The sequence below is a fragment of the Bubalus kerabau genome, chromosome 3 (genome assembly GCF_029407905.1).
Source record: "Bubalus kerabau isolate K-KA32 ecotype Philippines breed swamp buffalo chromosome 3, PCC_UOA_SB_1v2, whole genome shotgun sequence".
NCBI classification, from domain to species: domain Eukaryota; kingdom Metazoa; phylum Chordata; class Mammalia; order Artiodactyla; family Bovidae; genus Bubalus; species Bubalus kerabau.
The window spans coordinates 19,224,009-19,244,796 of NC_073626.1; the positions used below are offsets into that span (position 1 = coordinate 19,224,009).

At 43.7% G+C, this 20,788-nt stretch overlaps 1 protein-coding gene across 1 annotated transcript in view; it reads right to left on the bottom strand.

Moving 5' to 3' along the window:
- Window positions 1-20,788, bottom strand: part of KIAA0319 (KIAA0319 ortholog) — a 72,682-nt gene that overhangs the window by 1,788 nt on the left and 50,106 nt on the right. The window contains exons 11-20 of the mRNA XM_055570781.1: window positions 20,221-20,449; window positions 16,596-16,719; window positions 15,816-15,948; window positions 14,510-14,658; window positions 11,636-11,787; window positions 9,319-9,457; window positions 8,454-8,613; window positions 6,312-6,454; window positions 3,587-3,709; window positions 2,308-2,398 (exon numbers count right to left, since the gene is read on the bottom strand). Of these exons, the coding sequence (XP_055426756.1) occupies window positions 2,308-2,398; window positions 3,587-3,709; window positions 6,312-6,454; window positions 8,454-8,613; window positions 9,319-9,457; window positions 11,636-11,787; window positions 14,510-14,658; window positions 15,816-15,948; window positions 16,596-16,719; window positions 20,221-20,449 (1,443 nt within the window). The remainder of the gene's footprint in view (window positions 1-2,307; window positions 2,399-3,586; window positions 3,710-6,311; window positions 6,455-8,453; window positions 8,614-9,318; window positions 9,458-11,635; window positions 11,788-14,509; window positions 14,659-15,815; window positions 15,949-16,595; window positions 16,720-20,220; window positions 20,450-20,788) is intronic.

Consider the following 20,788-nt stretch of genomic DNA (forward strand, 5'->3'; position numbering starts at 1 on the left):
CTCTCATTTATGCCACGCATCCTCTCTCTCATTTATGCCACGCATCCTCTCTCTCATTTATGCCACGCATCCTCTCTCTCATTTATGCCAGGCATCCTCTCTCTCATTTATGCCAGGCATCCTCTCTCTCATTTATGCCAGGCATCCTCTCTCTCATTTATGCCAGGCATCCTCTCTCTCATTTATGCCAGGCATCCTCTCTCTCATTTATGCCAGGCATCCTCTCTCTCATTTATGCCACGCATCCTCTCTCTCATTTATGCCACGCATCCTCTCTCTCATTTATGCCAGGCATCCTCTCTCTCATTTATGCCACGCATCCTCTCTCTCATTTATGCCACGCATCCTCTCTCTCATTTATGCCACGCATCCTCTCTCTCATTTATGCCACGCATCCTCTCTCTCATTTATGCCACGCATCCTCTCTCTCATTTATGCCACGCATCCTCTCTCTCATTTATGCCACGCATCCTCTCTCTCATTTATGCCACGCATCCTCTCTCTCATTTATGCCACGCATCCTCTCTCTCATTTATGCCACGCATCCTCTCTCTCATTTATGCCACGCATCCTCTCTCTCTTATTTATGCCACGCATCCTCTCTCTCATTTATGCCACGCATCCTCTCTCTCTTATTTATGCCACGCATCCTCTCTCTCATTTATGCCACGCATCCTCTCTCTCTTATTTATGCCACGCATCCTGAAGAAACACATGTCAGAGCAGCACTGCTGTTATCACCCAACTGCAGGCTCTCACCTAAGCCTCAGGCTGAGGTGCAGGGACCTTTCCAGCAACTCTGTGTGTTGGCCCAGCAAGCTTTTCTCCATGAGGAATTCCTTCCTCAGAAAAAGCTGGATGAACAAGTTTCCCCCTCAACCTACACCACCCTGGGATGTCCAAACATGCAAGAATGACAAGATGACATAACTAGCAATCAGAAAAAAAAATCAAGAGAAATGATAATAAATTCTCCCAAAGGAATAAGCAATAACTCAGTCCTTCATTTTTTCACAACACATCAAGACACGCAGGCTGATCCTACGGACCTCACCCTACGCTTTAGAGGATAATTTCAAAATACATATCAACACTATGGTAAGATTTGTAGAGAACAAACAAAGGCAATATTCTGAGAACTTGGTGATTAAGAGCATGGGGTTCCAACACTGGGTTTACTAGCTGGGTGACTGTGAGGCCATGTTTTGTCATCTCTTTGACTCCATGTTCCCACCTGTAAAATGGGAATAAGAACAGTTCCTCTCTCATATGATTGATGGGAAAACTCATAAGATAACACATAGAAAGCACTTAGAAGCATTCATTATAATGGCAAGCACTTAATAAATGCTCAGTCACTCTCGTCATCATTGTCATCTACTTGATACAAATGTCACAAAGCTGTAGAATTTGGAAAGCCAAGCACAGCAGGGTGACCTTCATCCCAGATCGTTCTGGGAAAATGTAATGGGATAGAGGCCGCTAAGTACCTCTTCCTATGCACTCATTCACTGGTCCTACCTTTGGAAAAGTAATCACAAATAAAACTACAAAAATTGATAACTGATCTCTGAAAAATAACTATTATTATGGTATACCATTATGTTTTGTTTATCAAATCTTCGGAGAGCATTCATAGAGTTCCATGTAGGAAAGTAGACCCAATGCTGCCTTCTAAGGACTTCAGTAATCATTATTCTTATGAATGTCCTCACAGAGGGTTGGGCATGGGGTTCTGGAAGGTTCGGATCATAAGGTAAGTCTGGGGCTCCTAGCAGTGAGCTTCATGGGGAAAAAAAAAAGAAGAAGGAAAAACCTAAAGCAAAACTTCTCTTTGGTGATGGTACCACTTAAAGTTTTGCTTTTAGGAAAAAGAATTCAGGTAGATTTGTTGCTTCACAGATGTAAACTAATGAAAACCTACCGTTTGGATCAGTATATTCTAGCACTCCTTTCTCTACTGAGAGTGGATTAGGCCACTTAGGTAGTGTTCTAGTGAGCGTGATGTGAGACTGGTAGAAAAGAGGATTAGATTTGATACAGAAGCATTGAATCTTCTAGAAAATATGACAGCTGCAATGAAAAAAAAGTTGCCTCTAGTATTATTCCACTTAACTAGTAGGCACGTAAGCCCTGTGGGGGAGAATGTATTATCATGTGGTTTTAAACTCGAGTCTGTCTTCATAAAAAGAGGGATTGTCAAAAGTTGAGCAGTTTCACAAACCCGAGCAACAGCCCTTAAACCTATCATATCACCTTTAATGTTGCATCTTTATTTTCAAAGAAATACATAAGCATGCCAGGTACCTCTTACAGCAGCAGATGCAAAGCCACGTTAACCCCCCTGTTAGCACAATGAGGGCGAGCGCCAGTATGGTCACATAGAATACGCTCCACTCTGAAAAACAGGAAGGCCAGAGAGGACATGTTACATACCCTTTGCAAAACAGCTTTATTTCAATAACTCTCAATGAATATTTCTGAATCCTTACAAGCAAAGGCCATCTGTGGTGTTGCGACCACCTCACCAGGATGGCTGCAGGGCCTGGTAAAATACTAACAAATCAAGAACAACTTAAAACCATCCTACATTTGTCCAACTGGTTCAGAAGAAACTGAAAAAAATAAACCCATCAATTAAGAAGGCTTCTTAAACACCCAGGTAAGGCACACCAAAACATTCATTCTAGAAACACAGAACTTCAAAACTGGTTCTGGTCTGGGTTTCAATAAAGCAAATAAGGTGTTTATTTGTATGGCTGCCTGTGACATGAAGATACTTATCACAGAGCCCAACAGTCATTCAGAAACGATTTCATCTTCACTTCACTTCCTCCACATCCTTACAAAAATCCAGTGGAAAAAGCTTTGCAACAACCCAGGGAGAGAGAAACCAATGGAGCAAAGACACAAGGTTTAACTCCATTAAATGTTACAACACTACTTGGAATGATTCAAGGGCTGGTTATTTTCAAATTTTTAAGAAATAGAAACAGGAACATAATTTGGCAGGGAGCTCATCATAATTTTTCTGCCAATTATGTCCATCTGCATCCCCAAGAAGACAAAATGACTCTTAGAAACAGACTGGCATTAAAACACAGTTTCCTCCTCAGAAGAGACAGGCGGTGGCTCAGGCAGATGCTGGCTGAGATGGTGGCTCCTTTGGAGCCTGCTTGGGCAGACAGCCTGGTGAGTGGGTCAACATTCTTGCTCATCTGATTCCAGCCAGGTCCACACCAGGGGCCACTTCACCAGAAGGTCACACCCAGTTCAAGCCAAGGCAGGTACAGTCTGGACATGGGGTCCATGTAGCCCAAAGCGACCTTCTCAGCAATGGTTAGCTACACCTGCTTTGCCGAGGTGAATTTCCTCAGCAGGAAGTTTTAAGGAAAAATCTTAAACACACCCCCAAGGTGAATTGTGGGAATAGGTTGACCCATCACCACATGAGCTGGTTCAATGGGCTTTGGGTGAGAAAAGGGTTTGAATTTACAGCTGTACAGTCAGGCAGGTCTTTCTGACAGTTCAGAATGATTTGTCTGAAGCCTCCTCACCTGGAGCTACCCACCACGCCAGGACTCACCACAGTTGCTTTCCCCATCCCGGATATAACGCTGGATCAGGTTCTCCATCCACAGCTGGGAGCAAATACAGCGCTTTGTGATGGGGTCACAGTGACCATGGCCAGAACACTTCAGAAGGCATCCTGCAAGGAGGCGAGTGAGGCAGAGGTCATCATGGAGCAAAGGAGGCTCCCTGGCTTCAGCTGTGTCTTTTTCTTCCATAGACCCTGAAGAGAGGCACCTTGTTGAGTCAAGTGCCTCTTACTGTATGGACAGTGGTCCAGGGATGGTCTCTCATACTGACAATCTCATCAGGAAGTGAATGGCAGAAACATGTCAACACCTGCACCGTGAAACAAAAGCCTTAAACATGTAGCGGAAATGCAGCACCCTCTGGCCCAAGAATGATAAATTCTAATGATTTATCCAGTGAAAATGATTGGGGATGTGCACAAAGATTTATCTACATTGCGTATGTGTATGCTCAGTTGCTCAGTCGTGTCTGACTCTTTGTGACCCCATGGACTGTAGCCCACCAGGTGCCTCCGTCCATGGGGTTCTCTAGGCAAGAATACTAGAATGGGTTGCCATTTCCTTCTCCAGGGGATCTTCCTGACCCAGGGATCGAACTCAGGTCTCCTGTGTTACAGGCAGATTCTTTACTGTCTAAGCAACCAGGGAATACTCTCTCCTCATTGGTTTCCAATTGCTGCTGTAACAAATGACTAAAAACTTGAAGGCTTAAAACAACGTACCATTATTTAAAAATCAACCTGACAGTCTGCGAGTAGAGAATTAGTTGTATAAACTGTGGAACACATTCAGGATGGAGTACTATGTGACCACGAATATCTTACTGAGGGATAAATTCTAAAAGATTTGAGAAAATGATCATAATATGGTTTGAAGCTAAAAAAGCAGATTTAAAAATATGTATTAAATTATCCTGATTGCATTACATGTGTCTAGAGATGGGGGAACTAGAAGGAAAAACATCAAATTATTAACAAAAGTTATCTTCGAATGGTGGGAATTCTAGACTCTAGAATCTAGAGGATTGTTCTAGGATTATTCTAGTTTTTTGTCTTCTTGTGTATTCCAAATTTCCTCCAATAAACAAAGATTACTTTTGTAGCAAGAAAAAAGTTCTTAAAAATAATTTACTCCACATTACAAATAAAGTCAACTGTGGTTAGAGACACATCTGAGACAAATTAAATTTTACTATCCAAATATTATCACAGTCCCCAGTGTCTACCGAAATGATCCTTTTAACATAATAAGGTATTCATGTCCCTTGGAAGGTGGGGACAGAGACCTGGGATAAAGACTACATTTCTATCCATACACGTGAATGGATTTGGTACCAGGAAGAGGTGGCAAGCAAGTGGTTAGGAAAAGAGGTCCCACTGGAAGGCACTATAAGCTATCTTAAATTTCCAATGGGCTTCCCTGGTGACTCGGATGGTAAAGGATCAACCTGCAATGCAGGAGACCTGGGTTTGATTTCTGGGTTGGGAAGATGCCCTGGAGAAGGGAATGACTACCCATTCCAGTATTCTTGCCTGGAGAATCCCATGGACAGAGGATCTTGGCGGGCTATAGTCCATGGGATCCCAAAAAGTCAGACATGACTGCATGACTAACACTTTTACTTTTCCCGATGGCTCAACAGTGAAGAATCCACCTGCAATGCAGGAGACACCAGTTCAATCTCTGGGTCAGGAAGATCCACTGGAGAAAGAAATGGCAGCCTACTTCAATATTCAGGCCTGGGAAATCCCAAGGACAAGAGCCTGGAGGGCTACAGTCCACGGGGTCGCAAAGAGTTGGACATGACTTAGCAACTAAAGAATAACAAAATTCCCAATAATCTACATAACATCTATTCACAACCTAAGCCACAATGTCCCAGGTCAATCAATTTTCCAGCCATTAATACTTATCTGTCTTTAACAACATTCTGACTGTTTAAGTCTGAAATTTCCAACAATGACCAGGGTGTGAGACTATAGTTTTAAAAACGAACCATGACTTGTTTCTCTTCAGGTTCCCTCAAAGAGAAAGCACAGTTGGCAAATGTGTGTTGCAGAAACCGACTTAAGAAGTAAATGCAAAACAAATCCCTGGATGCTAAAGTGAAGCTGTCCATATGTCTTCTTTCTGTGCCAGCAAAATGAAGCCCTGATTAGCAAATCTGATTCTTTTAGAATATTCCCATAGGAGTTGACATGGAGAAATTAGAAAGATAATTAAATCCTGAACTTTATTTCCACTTAATTCAAAAAAGACTATGAGACCTGGCTATAGTCCTGCCATATTGGAACCAAATCATATTTCACCTCCTCCAAGAAATCTTTTCCTTTAATCTGGGTAGGTACTTATGTTTCTGTGATATTACCATTGCGTTTAATTGGATGGCATGTCTACTGCGTAGTGTTTAGAGTTAGTCACTTAGTCATTTCCGACTCTGGGACCCCATGGGCTGTAGCCCATCAGGCTCCTCTGTCCATGGGATTCTCCAGGCAAGAATACTAGAGTGAGTAGCCATTCCCTTCTCCAGGGGGCTCTTCTCAACCCAGGGATTGAACACAGGCCTCCTGGATTCCAGGCAGATTCTTTACCACTGAGCCATCTGGGAAGCCTTATGTCTAGTCCAGTGGAATCCAATTCTGAATATACAACAATTATACATTTACATTACTTGACCTCTAAAAATAAAGATATTTCTGATAGGGGGCATACCTGCTGTGTCAATCCTCAAGACTTTGAAAAGCAAGAAATCAGCCTTTTCCTCTGAGAGCCGCCTGTGTAGATTTCGGGCCACTTCGGCAGCTTTGAGGACCTTGAAAGGTGGCCCAGTCTGTACATAAAACACAATCACGGTGCTGCAGAGGAGACAGAGAGAGGCCAGTCACATGGTTAGCCAGTGACCGGTGTGACATATCCACTCCAGCCATGGGACCTGCTGAGAAGGCAGGTGTCCACAGCTCCATGGCCTGGCAAGGACACGAGTGTATCCTGGGGGCCAAGGAGTTGATCAGCTTCTCGTCACAAATAAAGGCTCTTTGGTCCCAGAATTCAACTGATGAGGGGAAGATCTTCAGATAAATGGAGCAATGTGTGACTGCATGCATGCTAAGTCACTCAGTCATGTCTGACTCTACTACCCCATGAACTGTAGCCCGCCAGGCTCCTCTGTCCATGGGGATTCTCCTGGCAAGAATACTGGAGTGGGTTGCCATGCCCTCTTCCAGGGCATCTTCCTGACCCAGGGATCGAACCTGAATCTCTTACATCTCCTGCTTTGGCAGGCACCTGGGGGGCCCCAGAGCAATGTGTACAAACAGACACAACCACACACAGCATGAGAACCTTCAGATGCATCTTCATTTTTACCTTTTCGCTGAGACATGATATACTCACGATAAACGTCACTGTTCTAAAGTAAGCGTGTGTCTCAGTGTCCTTTAGCACATTCACAAAGGTGTGCATTTCCAGAACGTTTCCATCATCACAGAGACTCCACACCCATCAGCAACCATTCCCAGGACTCCAGTTCCTGCCAACTACTCATCTATTTTCAGTCTCTGTGGATTTGATTATTTTGGACTTCTGATATACGTGAAATATGTATGAGGCATTTTGTGCCTGGCTTCTTCCACTTTGTATAATGTGTTCACAGTTCACCCAAGTTGTAGCATGTATATTCCCCTCCTTCGAAATGCCAACCATTACTCCATTGTATGAATAGATATCATTTATCCACTTATCAGTCGATGACATTTGGACTGTATCTACTTTGGGGCCATATGAATAACACCACTGTGAATGTCCACGTCCTGGATTTTGTAAGGACATACATGTATCCTTTCTCGTGCGTATATATCTAGGAGTGGAATTACTGAGTCATATGGTAATTCTATGTTTAGCATTTTGAAAAGCTGTGAAAGTGTTTCCCTCAGTGGCTGCATCATTTCACATTCCTACTGGCAACATATGGATGTTCCAATTTCTCCATATACTCGCCAACATTTGTTATAGTCTCTTCTGGATTAAAGCCATCCTGGTGGGTATGAAGTGGTATCTCCACGTGATTCTGATTTGCATTTCCCTACTAACTAATGATGCTGAACCTCTTTTCATGTGTTCATTAGCCACCTGTATATCATCTTTGGAGAAATTTCTATTCAAATCTATATTACTCTCCAAATGTTGCCATAAAAATCATACCACAAATTGGGTGTATAAAGGTTTTTTTTAATTCAATTAAAATTATAAATCCTATAAGAAATCAATGCAGAGTTTGAACCAGACCCTCAGGAGGTGGTTGGTGATTTAGTCACTAAGTCGTGTCCAACTCTGGGACCCCATGAACTGTAGCCTTCCAGGCTCCTCTGTCCATGGGATTCTCCAGGCAAGAACACTGGAGTGGGTTGCCATTTCCTTCTCCAGGGGATCTTCCCGACCCAGGAATCGAGCCCGGGTCTCCTGCATTGCAGGCAGATGATTTACCAACTGAGCTATGAGGGAAGTGTTAATCCAAGGTCCTCTCAGAGTGGGAGAAGTCTCAGCCCCATGAACATGAGGCACGAATGGAATCTGGCTATGAGACATGCCCTGGGCATGCCCCAGACCATTTGCATGCCCTCTGTTGATACCAGAACTAAAACCCAGCTCCCTCTGATGGTCCCTAACTCCTTCAGTCAGAACATTCTCAATCAGCAAACATTTACTGAGCCTTGCCGGAAGGACCTCTATAATCATGCCCTTGCTGCTGCCCTTTGAGGAAAAAAAAAAAGAATATGAATGGGATAAACGTTGTGTGCAAAGACACAGAACGAGAGAGGAGACGAACACCATCAGGCTGGACTGTGCGGCTCCTACCTGAGGTCCGAGTGGGCCTGAATCTTCTGAACCCTGATGTCCGAGTCCAGCACGTTCAGCAGCGCCGCCAGCTGCCTCACGAGGGTGTCCTTGTGCTGCTCTGTCAGCTGCCCAACGCCAACCTGCAGGATCAGCTCCACCAGGCCGCCCTTCTTCGGGTCTGGGGAAACGAGAAGACACAGGCTTTGTTTCCACTTGAAAACCCCAGGCTTGATAACAGGAGGCGCAAGGCCTGCACAAGAGTCACAGAGCTTTAAAGTGACCCCTGTGTTGGGTTCTACACTTGGGTTCTACGGCTCAGGTCAATTCTCCCAAAAGCCATAGAGGCCACTGTCTGTGAGGACTTCTTCCCTGTTTTATATCAGCTCGCTGTCTACTAATTTTTCTCCAGATGATAGACAGGTGTGCTTAGTCAGCCTTGGGGCTCACTTAACATTCTGGGACCTCACACACCTCCCCTGATGCAGAAAGAGAATTCAGTCTATGAGGGCTGTGGGCCCAGCCCAGTTCATGCCAGGGCTTGGTGTATGCCACCTCACTGGAGCTGCCCTTCTGGAGCCCCAAGCAGTGAAGCCCTCATGTCCACCTCACGAGGTCTTTTGTCTTTGAAAGACCTCTTTGTCTTCTGGTAGGAAAACCAAAGTGACCAAGGAGTCTTGCTGTCAGGCCCAGTTCTCCCTAAGAGTTTAGAGGCTGGATCTGTTGGGGGATAGATGACCACGTGTAGAGAAAACCACAGGCGGGCTTGGCCTCCCACACTGGGTTCCAGTGCCACCTGCAAAGAGCCCCAAAGGCAGACCCCCCTCCCCTGACCCCGGCTCACAGGCCAGCCCCACAAACGCAGGCCCAGAAGCCCAACGCGCACCTGGCCGCACTTCCACTGTGGCGGTGTCCGTGTCTGAGGCCCCCTGACCATCAGCAACTCGCAGGCGGAAAGTGTAGATGCCCTCCACCAGGTTGGTGAGCTGCAGGGCCGAGCTGTGGTCAGAGCCGTCGATGACATCCTGAGAAATAACACGTTCACAGTCCGTACTCAGCTCCCAACCCGGGCCTCTGCGGACCCCAAACCTCAGTCTCTTGTCTTTGTCACACATGCATGATTCTAAGGGACAGGCTGAGGAGGAAGTGGGGAGGGGAGGTTAGTGAAGGTCTGGGTAATCCTCGGTGTCTCTTCCACTGCTATTTTTATGCGTTTTTAAAAAATTTTTGTATTTTGGTCACACTTCAGAGCATGTAGGATCTTAGTTCCCCAACTAGGGATGGAACTCATATCCCCTGCTTTGGAAGAAGAGAGTCTTAACCACTGAACCACCAGGAAAGTCCCTCTTTCACTTTTAAAGCACCAGGAGACACAAGACTCAGATAGGACTTTGTTACAGGAGCTTCCCAAGGGTTCTGCTGCTGCTGCTGCTAAGTCGTTTCAGTCGTGTCCGACTCTGCACGATCCCATAGACGGCAGCCCCACCAGGCTCCCCCATCCCCGGGATTCTCCAGGCAAGAACACTGGAGTGGGTTGCCATTTCCTTCTTCAATGCATGAAAGTGAAAAGTGAAAGTGAAGTTGCTCAGTTGTGCCCGACTCTTAGCAACCCCATGGACTGCAGCCTACCAGGCTCCTCCGTCCATGGGATTTGTCAGGCAAGAGTATTGAAGTGGAGTGCCATTGCCTTCTCCTCCCAAAGGCTCTAGGAATGACCAAATTCTACCCAGCAAAGGCAGAAACTCCTGAAATTAGGGCAAAGACCTGGAGTGTGAAGCACTCTCTCTAAAGAGTTTTCTGGGTCTTATTTTCAAAGACAGCTTTGCAGCGCATAGGATTCCTCGTGGTGCGTAATGTTCACCTTCTCTAATGACCCAAGAGCCTCAGTAGAGACATCTCTGCTGAAAACGTCTGAGAAGAATCTCCTAGACCCCTGCCCTGAACTTGCTAGCAGAAGAGGGTGTAACTAACGGTAACAAGTGCTCTGATCAGGGAGCTGTTATAATTACATTTAGAAGCCAGTCCATCATCTGGCTGAACAGTATTCATTCCAGAGTTACTTTGGAAATTATAAAGCACTTTCAGTTCTTTCCCCAGGACCACTCCCTCGGTACATCTCCAAGAGTAAATTTTCATCTTTCAACTTCTTAGCAACAGCAGGAATAGAAGATGTACCTACATTTATAGCCAAAAAGGCAGGGTAATGTGGAAAAATGCCTGCTAGGAACAAAAAACCTAAGCCTATCTGGTTGGTTAAAGATGAGTTAATCAACTTTGGCCAAGTCACTTTCCATCTCTGCATCTGATTTTCTTATGCAATGGGAATGGCAATCCTGGATCTAGTGACCTATCTGGTACAATGCTGAGGAAAAGGAAAGAATCCACATGGATCAAAATAGGAATAATAGGAAAGCTGAGGAGCAGAATGAGTCCCGTGAGAAGATTCCAGGCTACGGTTTCTGACTCTATCAAAGTCTGGGTGGGGAAAAAGTCAGAAAGGACTTCAGATTTATTTAAATTGAATAGCAGCTTCCTGCACCCAGCTGTCAGAGGAAACCTAGAATCATAAACATCTTAGGGGGGCACGGCAAGGGAGATGAGATCATAAGAGACACAGAAATGGAGTTAACTGTGTCCCCTCAAAGGTTGAAGTCCTAACCAATGTGACTCTATTTGAGATAAGGTCTATTATGAAGTAATTAAGGTTAAATGAGGTCATAAGGAGGAAATGGGGAAGACGGAGGATGAGATGGTTGGATAACATCACTGACTCGATGGACATGAGTTTGAGCAAGCTCCAGGAGTTGGTGATGGACAGGGAAGCTTGGCATGCTGCAGTCCATGGGGTCGTGAAGAGTCAGACACAACTGAGCGACTGAACTGAACTGAGGTCATAAAGGTGGGGTCCTGATCCATAGGATTAGCGTCCTTGTAAGAAGAGACACCCGAGAGCCCTGTCTCTCCCCTCTCTCTCCCCTACTTCCTCTCCCTCTCCAGCCCTGCTCCCATGTGAAGACGCAACAAGGCAGTTGGAACCAGTCATCTACCACCTTGATCTTGGATCTTCCAGTCTCCAAAACTGGGAGAATATAAATATCTGTTGTTGAAGCTACCCCTCCTGTGGTATTTTGCTAAGCAGCCCTAGCAAACTAACATAGACGTAATGATTACTGGTCCAGGGGCAATTCTCTTCAAGTACTCACTCCAGCTGCTGGACTCTGGCCGTCCCGGATCCACAGATAGGACACAATTCCTTGGTCATCAGTAGACCTTGAACCATCCAAAGTAATGGAGTTATTGGGAAGCACAAGAACATGTCTGCCACCAGCCTGGGCTCTGGGAGGACTATTATTTTCTAAGTCAAATACAGCAGAAATGAAAGCAAAGAAATTGATTTAAAATACTTGTGATAAGTGTGTCATAAAATATCCATGACTATTCCATCTTGCAGATAAGTAGATTTAAAATACCCAGAAAGCATCATCTCTTGCCCAAAATACCCATAAGATAAACTAAAGACTTTCTTTAAGATCCCTTTGCACTCAGCTACTTATAATTTGGAAGCCAATATATTGGACAGTTTTCTATCATCATTACAGTTTTTCCCTTTTTGAAAAGGGAAACCATGATCTTATTTACATTTGGGATCTGGAAAATGAAAACATTTTGGTTTAAAATATGCTCTGGATCATTCTATACTGGTCCATGCTATCTGGCCACAGAAATATTTATGTTTCTAGTCATGCCAAATTTTGATTGTGTAAATACAATAAAGAACTTGAGTCAGAAATAATTAGACCCCATTGTTCTGACTGGGTATCAAATATAAGGAACAATGTAAGAGCCATTTCTGATATAAAGAAGATGCTATGAGGCAGATGGGGTTGTTTAGATGGGATTCTGGGATTCAATAAATCAGTCAATAGAAAATGGGTGAGGACAGTCAAATATTGACCCAAAGGATTAATTAACATCCCACTGGTCACTGGCCACTTTCGTCCTCAAAAAAGAGGCCAGAGACTGGAAGAGAGCCAATTGGTGCTATTTTTAGTTTGCCATTTTGTCCACTCCACTTCTCCACAAGCATTATCTTTTTAAAAATCCAAATCTTTCAGGTAAAAATGGCATGATGCTAGGTTTTGCCTCAAAATGCTTCGACCAGGATCAAAGAAAATGTGAACTGATAGATGAAATAAGAAGGGGAAAATGTTGCTAACTGTTGAAGCTGGGTGATGAGTGTATGATGGTCCATTAGGGCTATTCTCTCTACTCTTATATGTAGTTGAAAACCTACACAATAAAACATCTGGAAAAAAACTCAAATTGATGCCACTGTGCTTAGAAAATTGCTTCATTCTCTCCCAAATGCGCAATAGATAAAGTCCAAACTACTCAGCACAACACAACACACACAGTCCTTTATGGCTGAGCCTGGGGCTCGGCTACCTTCCCCAGTGTTCTGACACTCTTGCTGGTCCCTAATATCCAACTGGATTTTCTGATCCAGCCATGCTGTTTTACATTTCTGAGCTTCAATGCATCATAATCATTCATTCATTCACTCATTTACTGAAGTAGCCAACATTTATGATTTGCTGTGAGTCCAGCACTGTGCCACATGGAGGAGACAAATACCTACAATAAAGGTCTTCAACCACTCACGGTCAAATGGAAAAGTCAAAGAGACAAGTACCTAAAGCAAGATGGTGTAAGACTGGACGACACATTTCATATTCATGGTTTCATGGAGCTTGAAACCATCTCTGCACTTAGATTTCCAAGGAAGAGAGAAAGCACCATGTGGTCACTGGGACTCAGGGCGGTAGCTGCCAGCAGTGACAGAAGAAGAGTGAAGCCATCAAAAGGTGCACTCCACAAACAAAAGAGAAGGCTATGTCCTCACAGAGGGAGGCGGGAAAACAGCTTATGTGGAGAGAAGAGGAATGACCTTTGTTTGGCCAAGCAGAGTTCAGCATCTGCTATGAACCAATAAGCAAACACCAGCATTTCTGGATAACCATGTGGCTAAGGGTTTGTGACATGGAACAACAGACTGGTTCCAAATAGGAAAAGGAGTACGTCAAGGCTGCATATTGTCACCCTGCTTATTTAACTTCTATGCGGAGTACATCATGAGAAATGCTGGGCTGGAAGAAGCACAAGCTCGAATCAATATTGCCAGGAGAAATATCAATAACCTCAGATATGCAGATGACACCACCCTTATGGCAGAAAGTGAAGAGGAACTAAAAAAGCCTCTTGATGAAAGTGAAAGGGGAGAGTGAAAAAGTTGGCTTAAAGCTCAACATTCAGAAAACGAAGATCATGGCATCTGGTCCCATCACTTCATGGGAAATAGATGGGGAAATAGATGGGAAAACAGTGGAGAAACAGTGTCAGACTTTATTTTGGGGGGCTCCAAAATCAATGCAGATGGTGATTGCAGCCATGAAATTAAAAGACACTTACTCCTTGGAAGGAAAGTTATGACCAACCTAGATAGCATATTCAAAAGCAGAGATGTTACTTTGCCAACAAAGTTCCATCTAGTCAAGGCTATGGTTATCCCAGTGGTCATGTATGGATGTGAGAGTTGGACTGTGAAGAAAGCTGAGCGCCAAAGAATTGATGCTTTTGAACTGTGGTGTTGGAGAAGACTCTTGAGAGTCCCTTGGACTGCAAGGAGATCCAACCTGTCCATTCTAAAGGAGATCAGTCCTGGGTGTTCATTGGAAGGACTGATGCTAAAGCTGAAACTCTGGTCCTTTGCCACCTCATGTGAAGAGTTGACTCATTGGAAAAAACTCTGATGCTGGGAGGGATTGGGGGCAGGAGGAGAAGGGGATGACAGAGGATGAGATGGCTGGATGGCATCACTGACTCGATGGACGTGAGTCTGAGTGAACTCCGGGAGTTGGTGATGGACAGGGAGGCCTGGCGTGCTGCGATTCATGGGGTTGCAAAGAGTCGGACATGACTGAGCGACTGAACTGAACTGAAGGGTCTGTGAGACTGAGAAGTAGAAGGCGCCCAGCCCCCTCTACCAGCGGTTCCACCCACCCTCTGCCCTGACTCACCCTTCTTCACGGCCACGGTGAGGGTGGTTGTGCTGCTCAATCCCTGCTGGTCTTTCACTGTTAAACGGAAGTGGTAGGTACCCACCTGAAGACCGCTTACTGTGGCTATAGCTTTGTCGAAGTTTTCCATCTCCACTGCGCTGGGGCCTCTATGAAACACGACAGTCATTAACAATGAGCTCAAGGTATGAGAGTCTGAGGATGGCAGGCATGTTGTTTGTTATAGATGGTCTTTTTTTTTAATGGCAATAATATATACCATCTAGAGAATTCTAAGATAACTTTTTACTCATTTAGATTCTCGAGTTTTGATTAAGCGGCACAAGCTAAATCCTATTTCAGACAAAATCTGCTGGATTCCTGGGAAGAGGATTTTGGGGTTCTTTTTTTTTTTTTTTTTTTAATTGAGCTGTCAGTGAAATGATCTGTTTTTAGAAGATGGAGCCTTAGAAACTACTCCTACTTCTTTCGTTCTTTTTATTTTGGCTGTACTGTGTGGCACGCAGGATCTTAGTTCCCTGAGCAGGGATCAAACCTGCGTCCCCTGCAGTGGAAGTGCACAGTCTCAACCCGTGGATGGCCAGGGAATTCCCTCTGCTGTTTCTTCTTTAAAGAAAATCTGCTGAAATCCTCAGCTATCTTTCAGGAGAATATGGAAGAGGAGGGATCAAGCCAGGTAACTGATTTAAGAGAGGAATTATAGCAGAGTTGTGAAGACTGGGCTCTATAGTCAGGAAGACCCAGGTTGACTCCTGGATCTTGCTCTACCTGGACAACTATAAGCCCTGTCATCTCACTTATCTCTGCAGGCCTCAGTTGCTTTACCTTTAAAATGGGAATAATAGTATTTACCTCTTAAGAACTGATCTAGCATTCCACAAGATTAAGCATGTAAAGTACAAAAAAATGTCTGAGGATACAGGAATCCCCTTGAACTCTGCACTTCTGCGTCTATAGTCACTGCAGGTGGTTTGAGAGTGTGTAGATGCGGGGGGCTCTCATGAGGACCCCCCACCCAGGTTCCCCTGCACCACCTCTGTCATGAAGCCCACCTCACCCCAAGACTGCCCTGTCTACCTGCCCTGCTGCCACCCACCCTCCACTGTCAAGAAATGCCCATCTTGTCCATCCACGCCTGATGGAGAATTTAAACGATGGTGCCCCTCCACTTCTAGAAACGAGCTTAAATCCTGACTCCTCAACAATCTCAAGTTGATTGCTTAATCTGGATCCTCCAGAGAACGGGTAGTATTAGCACTGAGCCAGGCTGTGAACCCAGCTCTCGGTGATGAGATGGGCGGGCTACCTGACGCGCTCCCAGCGGTAGAAGACAATGCCATGGTCATCGCTGCTCCTGCTGCCATCCAGGGTGGTGCTTTCCACTGGGAGGATCAGCTCCTTATCCGGGCCGGCCACAGCCACCGGAGGCCTGTTGTTTTCTAGAATTATAGAAATGGTGTGAAGAAGTAACATCTCTTTGCATGAAGTCTGCCATCCTCTGATTTCTTGATTTAAGCAAATTACTCATATTCAGATCAGGTGGCTACTAGAGTGTGCCCTGTCCTTTGAGAATCCTGGGGGGGATACATGCAGTCTCTTAGCTGACCCAGGAATTAAATATTCCAAGTTTAGACTGGGATGACAGATAGCAAGAAATCCTGTTCTGTATAATGTACATCTCTGATTTCTTGAAGAGACCTCAAAAGTCATGGAGTGGAACTCTAGTCAATTGCCAAAGTCTGGCCACAAGCCTTCTGCGTATCAAGCCACACATATCTACCAGCCTCTTCAGGAATGCCCTTGAGCTTCGCAGCAGAGTGGGACATGGCATCAGAGCCCACACTGACTCTGCAGATGGCTCTCATTTGTCCCTTGTGCTGTAGTTTAGGGACACCGTCAGGACACAATTCAGAACCACAAAAGAAAATTGGCTTTATATTATGTTTTAGCTCCTGCAGCCCCAATCTCTTGACAGTTCAAAGACTTAAGAGAATTTCCATCAAATTTGACTGGTCTGAAGCCCAGAAGCCCAGGTGTCATTTCTGTTTTAATCTCTGGGGCTAAATTCCTTTCCTATTTCACCTACCAGGCTGGACAGTCACGGTGACCACAGCCGTGGACTGTTGCTTCGAAGAATCTGTCACCATCAGCTGAAACGTATAATCTCCTTCCTCCATTGCAGACAAATGAAGGTATGGTGTCTTTACTCCCTAACTCATAGCAAATACAAAAATGAAAAAGAAAAAATAATATTAAAGAAGGACAAGTAATTAGCATGACAGAATGAAAAACTAGTGATTTTACTAAATGTGGAGAGCCTGCTTTTAAAAAATATATACATGTCCCAGGAAAATGGGATCTAAAGTCCACAGTATATCCTCAGACACTGTTTAAAGAATATAAATTAGTCTTTTTGGAAGTCAATATGGCGGCATCCATTCAAATGTTAAAAGTACACACTCTTCAACCCAGCCTTTCTACTGAGTATCTACCCTAAAGAAAAGTCCACGTGTGTAATAATGGAGACTCCCCCATGGATGCTAAGACATTGCCTATAGAAAAAAAAGAAAAGGGAACAATCCAGATGATCATCAAAAGAGAAATGGCCAAGCCCACCATGATACACTATGGGAGGCTAGCTGCAAAGAAAGAATTAAAGAATGAAAATGCTTTCATTTAAACGGCCAAGCCCACCATAATACACTATGGGAGGCTAGCTGCAAAGAAAGAATCAAAGAATGAAAATTCTTTCATTTAAAAGAATGAAGTAGATGTATACATTAAAAAGTGGAAAGATAGCAAAGACATAATATGAATCAAAGAGAACTGTGCAAAAATGGCTACAGTGTGGGAGATACTATTATATGTATTTTACACACATATAAACAGAGAAAAGATTCTGGACACACACAGGTTAAACTCATCACAGTAATTATCTCATATAAAGGGACTTGGTTGAGGTCAAGGGGTGTTTCTGCTTTATCAGAATTTGAGTTTTTATAACCACAGGAAATAAATCATGATCAAAAATAACTTTTTGTTATTTTCCCCCATATGTTATCATCTCTTGAATTTTTCTTTTTGTGCATGTATACTTTCTTTTTAACTTTTATTGATGTATATAGTTGATTTACAATGTTTCAGGTGTCTAGCAAAGTGAATCAGTTACACATACACATATTCTTTTTCAGACTCTTCTCCATTATAGTGTATTACTATATTGATTAGAGTTCAACACCTGCGCTATTCAGCAGGTCCTTGATGTAAAATAACTTTTTAAAATGCTAGGACAACAACACTTTTCAATAAGGTTTTTTTTTTTTTTTTCAGTTGAGTATACAGTAGTTTACTCTTGGACTATATCCTGCCAGGCTTCTCTGTCCATGGAATTCTCCCAGCAAGAATACTGGGTGGGTTGCCTTGCCCTCTCCAGGGGATCTTCCTGACACAGGGATTGAACCTGGGTCTCCTACACTGCAGGCAGATTCTTTACTACCTGAGCCACCAGGGAAGCCCAATACAGTAGGTCCTTGATGTAAAATAAATTTTTAAAATGCTGGGACAACAAAACTTTTCAATAAGGCTTTTTTTTTCAGTTGAGTATACAGTAGTTTCGGAGAAGGCAATGGCACCCCACTCCAGTACTCTTGCCTGGAAAATCCCATGGATGGAAGAGCCTGGTAGGCTGCAGTCCATGGGGTCGCTAAGAGTCGGACACAACTGAGCGACTTCACTTTCACTTCTCACTTTCATGCATTGGAGAAGGAAATGGCAACCCACTCCAGTGTTCTTGCCTGGAGAATCCCAGGGATGGGGGAGCCTGGTGGGCTGCCGTCTATGGGGTCTCACAGAGTCGGACACGACTGAAGCGACTTAGCAGCAGCAGCAGCATACAGTAGTTTAACCTTGTTGCCTCCCGGTTAATACCCCTTTGGTTATTTTTGCTCCTGTGTTGTTGGAAATATTTCCAGTTGTTGTCTATGCCTAAAGTTCATGGCATCCTGGAAAGGATTTTTAAATTTAAGTCCTATCATAATGTATTTACTTTCACAGAGCCTACGATTATCTATAGATAAATTTCTGTTCATGTTTTTCTTTTAGTTTTAAAGGAAAAATTTTTTTTAAATAATAGAAAATCAAGTGTGTTATCACAAGGGGAGTTGCTGAAATTAGAAATGCATTCTTTTAAGACCTTAAAAAAGGGTTTCCCCCTACTTTGACTCAATAGAGCAAAGTATTTTTTTTTTTTCTGGAAAGCTCTTAGAGAAAGTATAATCTCCGGTACATGACTCAAAATTAACATGGTTACAGGAATGCTATGCACACAGTTAAAAGGAAGCTTGCGGCAAATGGGAACTGAGCAGACAAATTTACTGAGAATTTTTAGTCTAAGTATAAAGAAGTCTGGTTTAAGAGCTTATCTTTGTGACTGTCCCAGTTCATAAAAAGCATTACTCCTTTCGACACCATAGTCAACCACGAGGCAGCAGCATCCTTACTGTGGCTAATCTGAGAGTGTTTCCAACAAGCGGGCAGGTGCACAGAGCAATGAGGTTAGCCCTGCAGTCCAGCACAAGTGACTTCCTGTGGATCCAGGTCCTGCAGACATGGATGCACTGCCCCATTAGCTCTGGGCATATCATTCTCAGAAATTAAGGGAAAGAAATTTTGAAATATTTTTTTAACTGAAAAAATACAAAATAGTCCATCTTCTTGTCTGTATCCAAACTCCTCTGAATCCGAATCCTTAACCCAGCTGCAAACAGCATTTGCCACAACTCTCAGGTAGAGATGGACACTATACCACGTGCTCTCTAAGGGTATCCAGAGGACTCACAGCTCTTTCAAGTTACATGCATCCAATCGGTCATTTTTAATTCATTATAATCACAAAGCTCTTCCCAGAAAGATCAAAAAAGTAAAGTAGGTTAGTCTTCATGGACTGTCTGACTTCATCACAAACACTAACAAGAAATTTATCTTGGACTGGTGAGACGGTGTTTGAAGGAGAGGAAGGGGGCAATGTAAGGTACTATCTTTTTTTCCATTAAACTCTTAAATAATAACATAACTTCAAAGGTACCAAGCTGGTTAGCAACAAAAACCAACAGCTCTGGCCATCACCAAAAGAAGAATAAGTAAGCAGCTCACACACATGCATACAAATACAGCAACATTTCAAGGTTATTATAGACAGATACATTAGAGATTGGAACCAATGAAAAGGTAAATACAAAGAGATCTCAACAAGAGACTGCTGGATCTAGAAACAATAACATGCAATTTCTAAAACTAGAAGGAACAAAATACACAGGAATTTTCTGATAATGAGGTTTAGACTAGATTACTTCTAATGTTTATCCTAATACGTACTAAAATGATATTTCTGAACCTCAAGATCAAGTTTTCAACATTCAAGGTCGACATTTCAACTAGGACCTGCTTAGTTGCTATTCTGGGCTTACATAGAGTGAGTGAGGGAAAGTGACATAAATTTAGAAGATTTGTGAGTTTAGCTACTCTCCTGATGGTTATAACAGGCAACTTTATAAAACATGTTTTCCGAATTTAGCTTCCCCTTTGTACCAATATTTTAGATGGATGGATGGGTGATGGACAAAAAGAAAGACAGAAAGAAAGACGGATAGAATGAGAGACAGACGAACAGATAGCTAGAGAAATAGAAGTCTGAAGGCAGGATGAGAACGCACCTGCATAGCCACCTCTTGGTTCTCACTCCCAGGCACCAGGGACCACTCATAGAGGACAATCTGGTGATCATCACTGCTCTGGTTTCCATTCAAAGTGATGGAGTTTTGGGGCAAAGTTATGGTCTGATTTGGTCCCGCATTGGCAACTGGTGGGTAGTCCACAGCGCTGTTGACTATTAGGGCTGCCGTTGTGGAGTTAGTAGCTCCATCTGAGTCTGTAACAGTCAACCTAGTGAAAGGACAGGAGGCTATTATACTGCAGGAATCTGCCAAATCTTAAGGCAAAGTGGTCAGCCGAGTCTGCCTATGTATATTTCTCAGAACAACTCAGAGCAGAAACTTGAGGATGAAGCTGACGAAAGAAGAGACCTGAGGATATATTCTTTGCTGTTTATTTACTTTATTTTTAGCTAGCAATATAGTCACACGATAGGGTTTTCTTTTATGTGGACTTCCCATGATTCTTCTAGATGCTGGATGAAGAAAACAACCCCAGCCAACACAGAAGCCTCTGTCTATTACCCCAGATTCAGAATGTATCAGTTTAAGTCCTGCCCTCAGGCCTGAA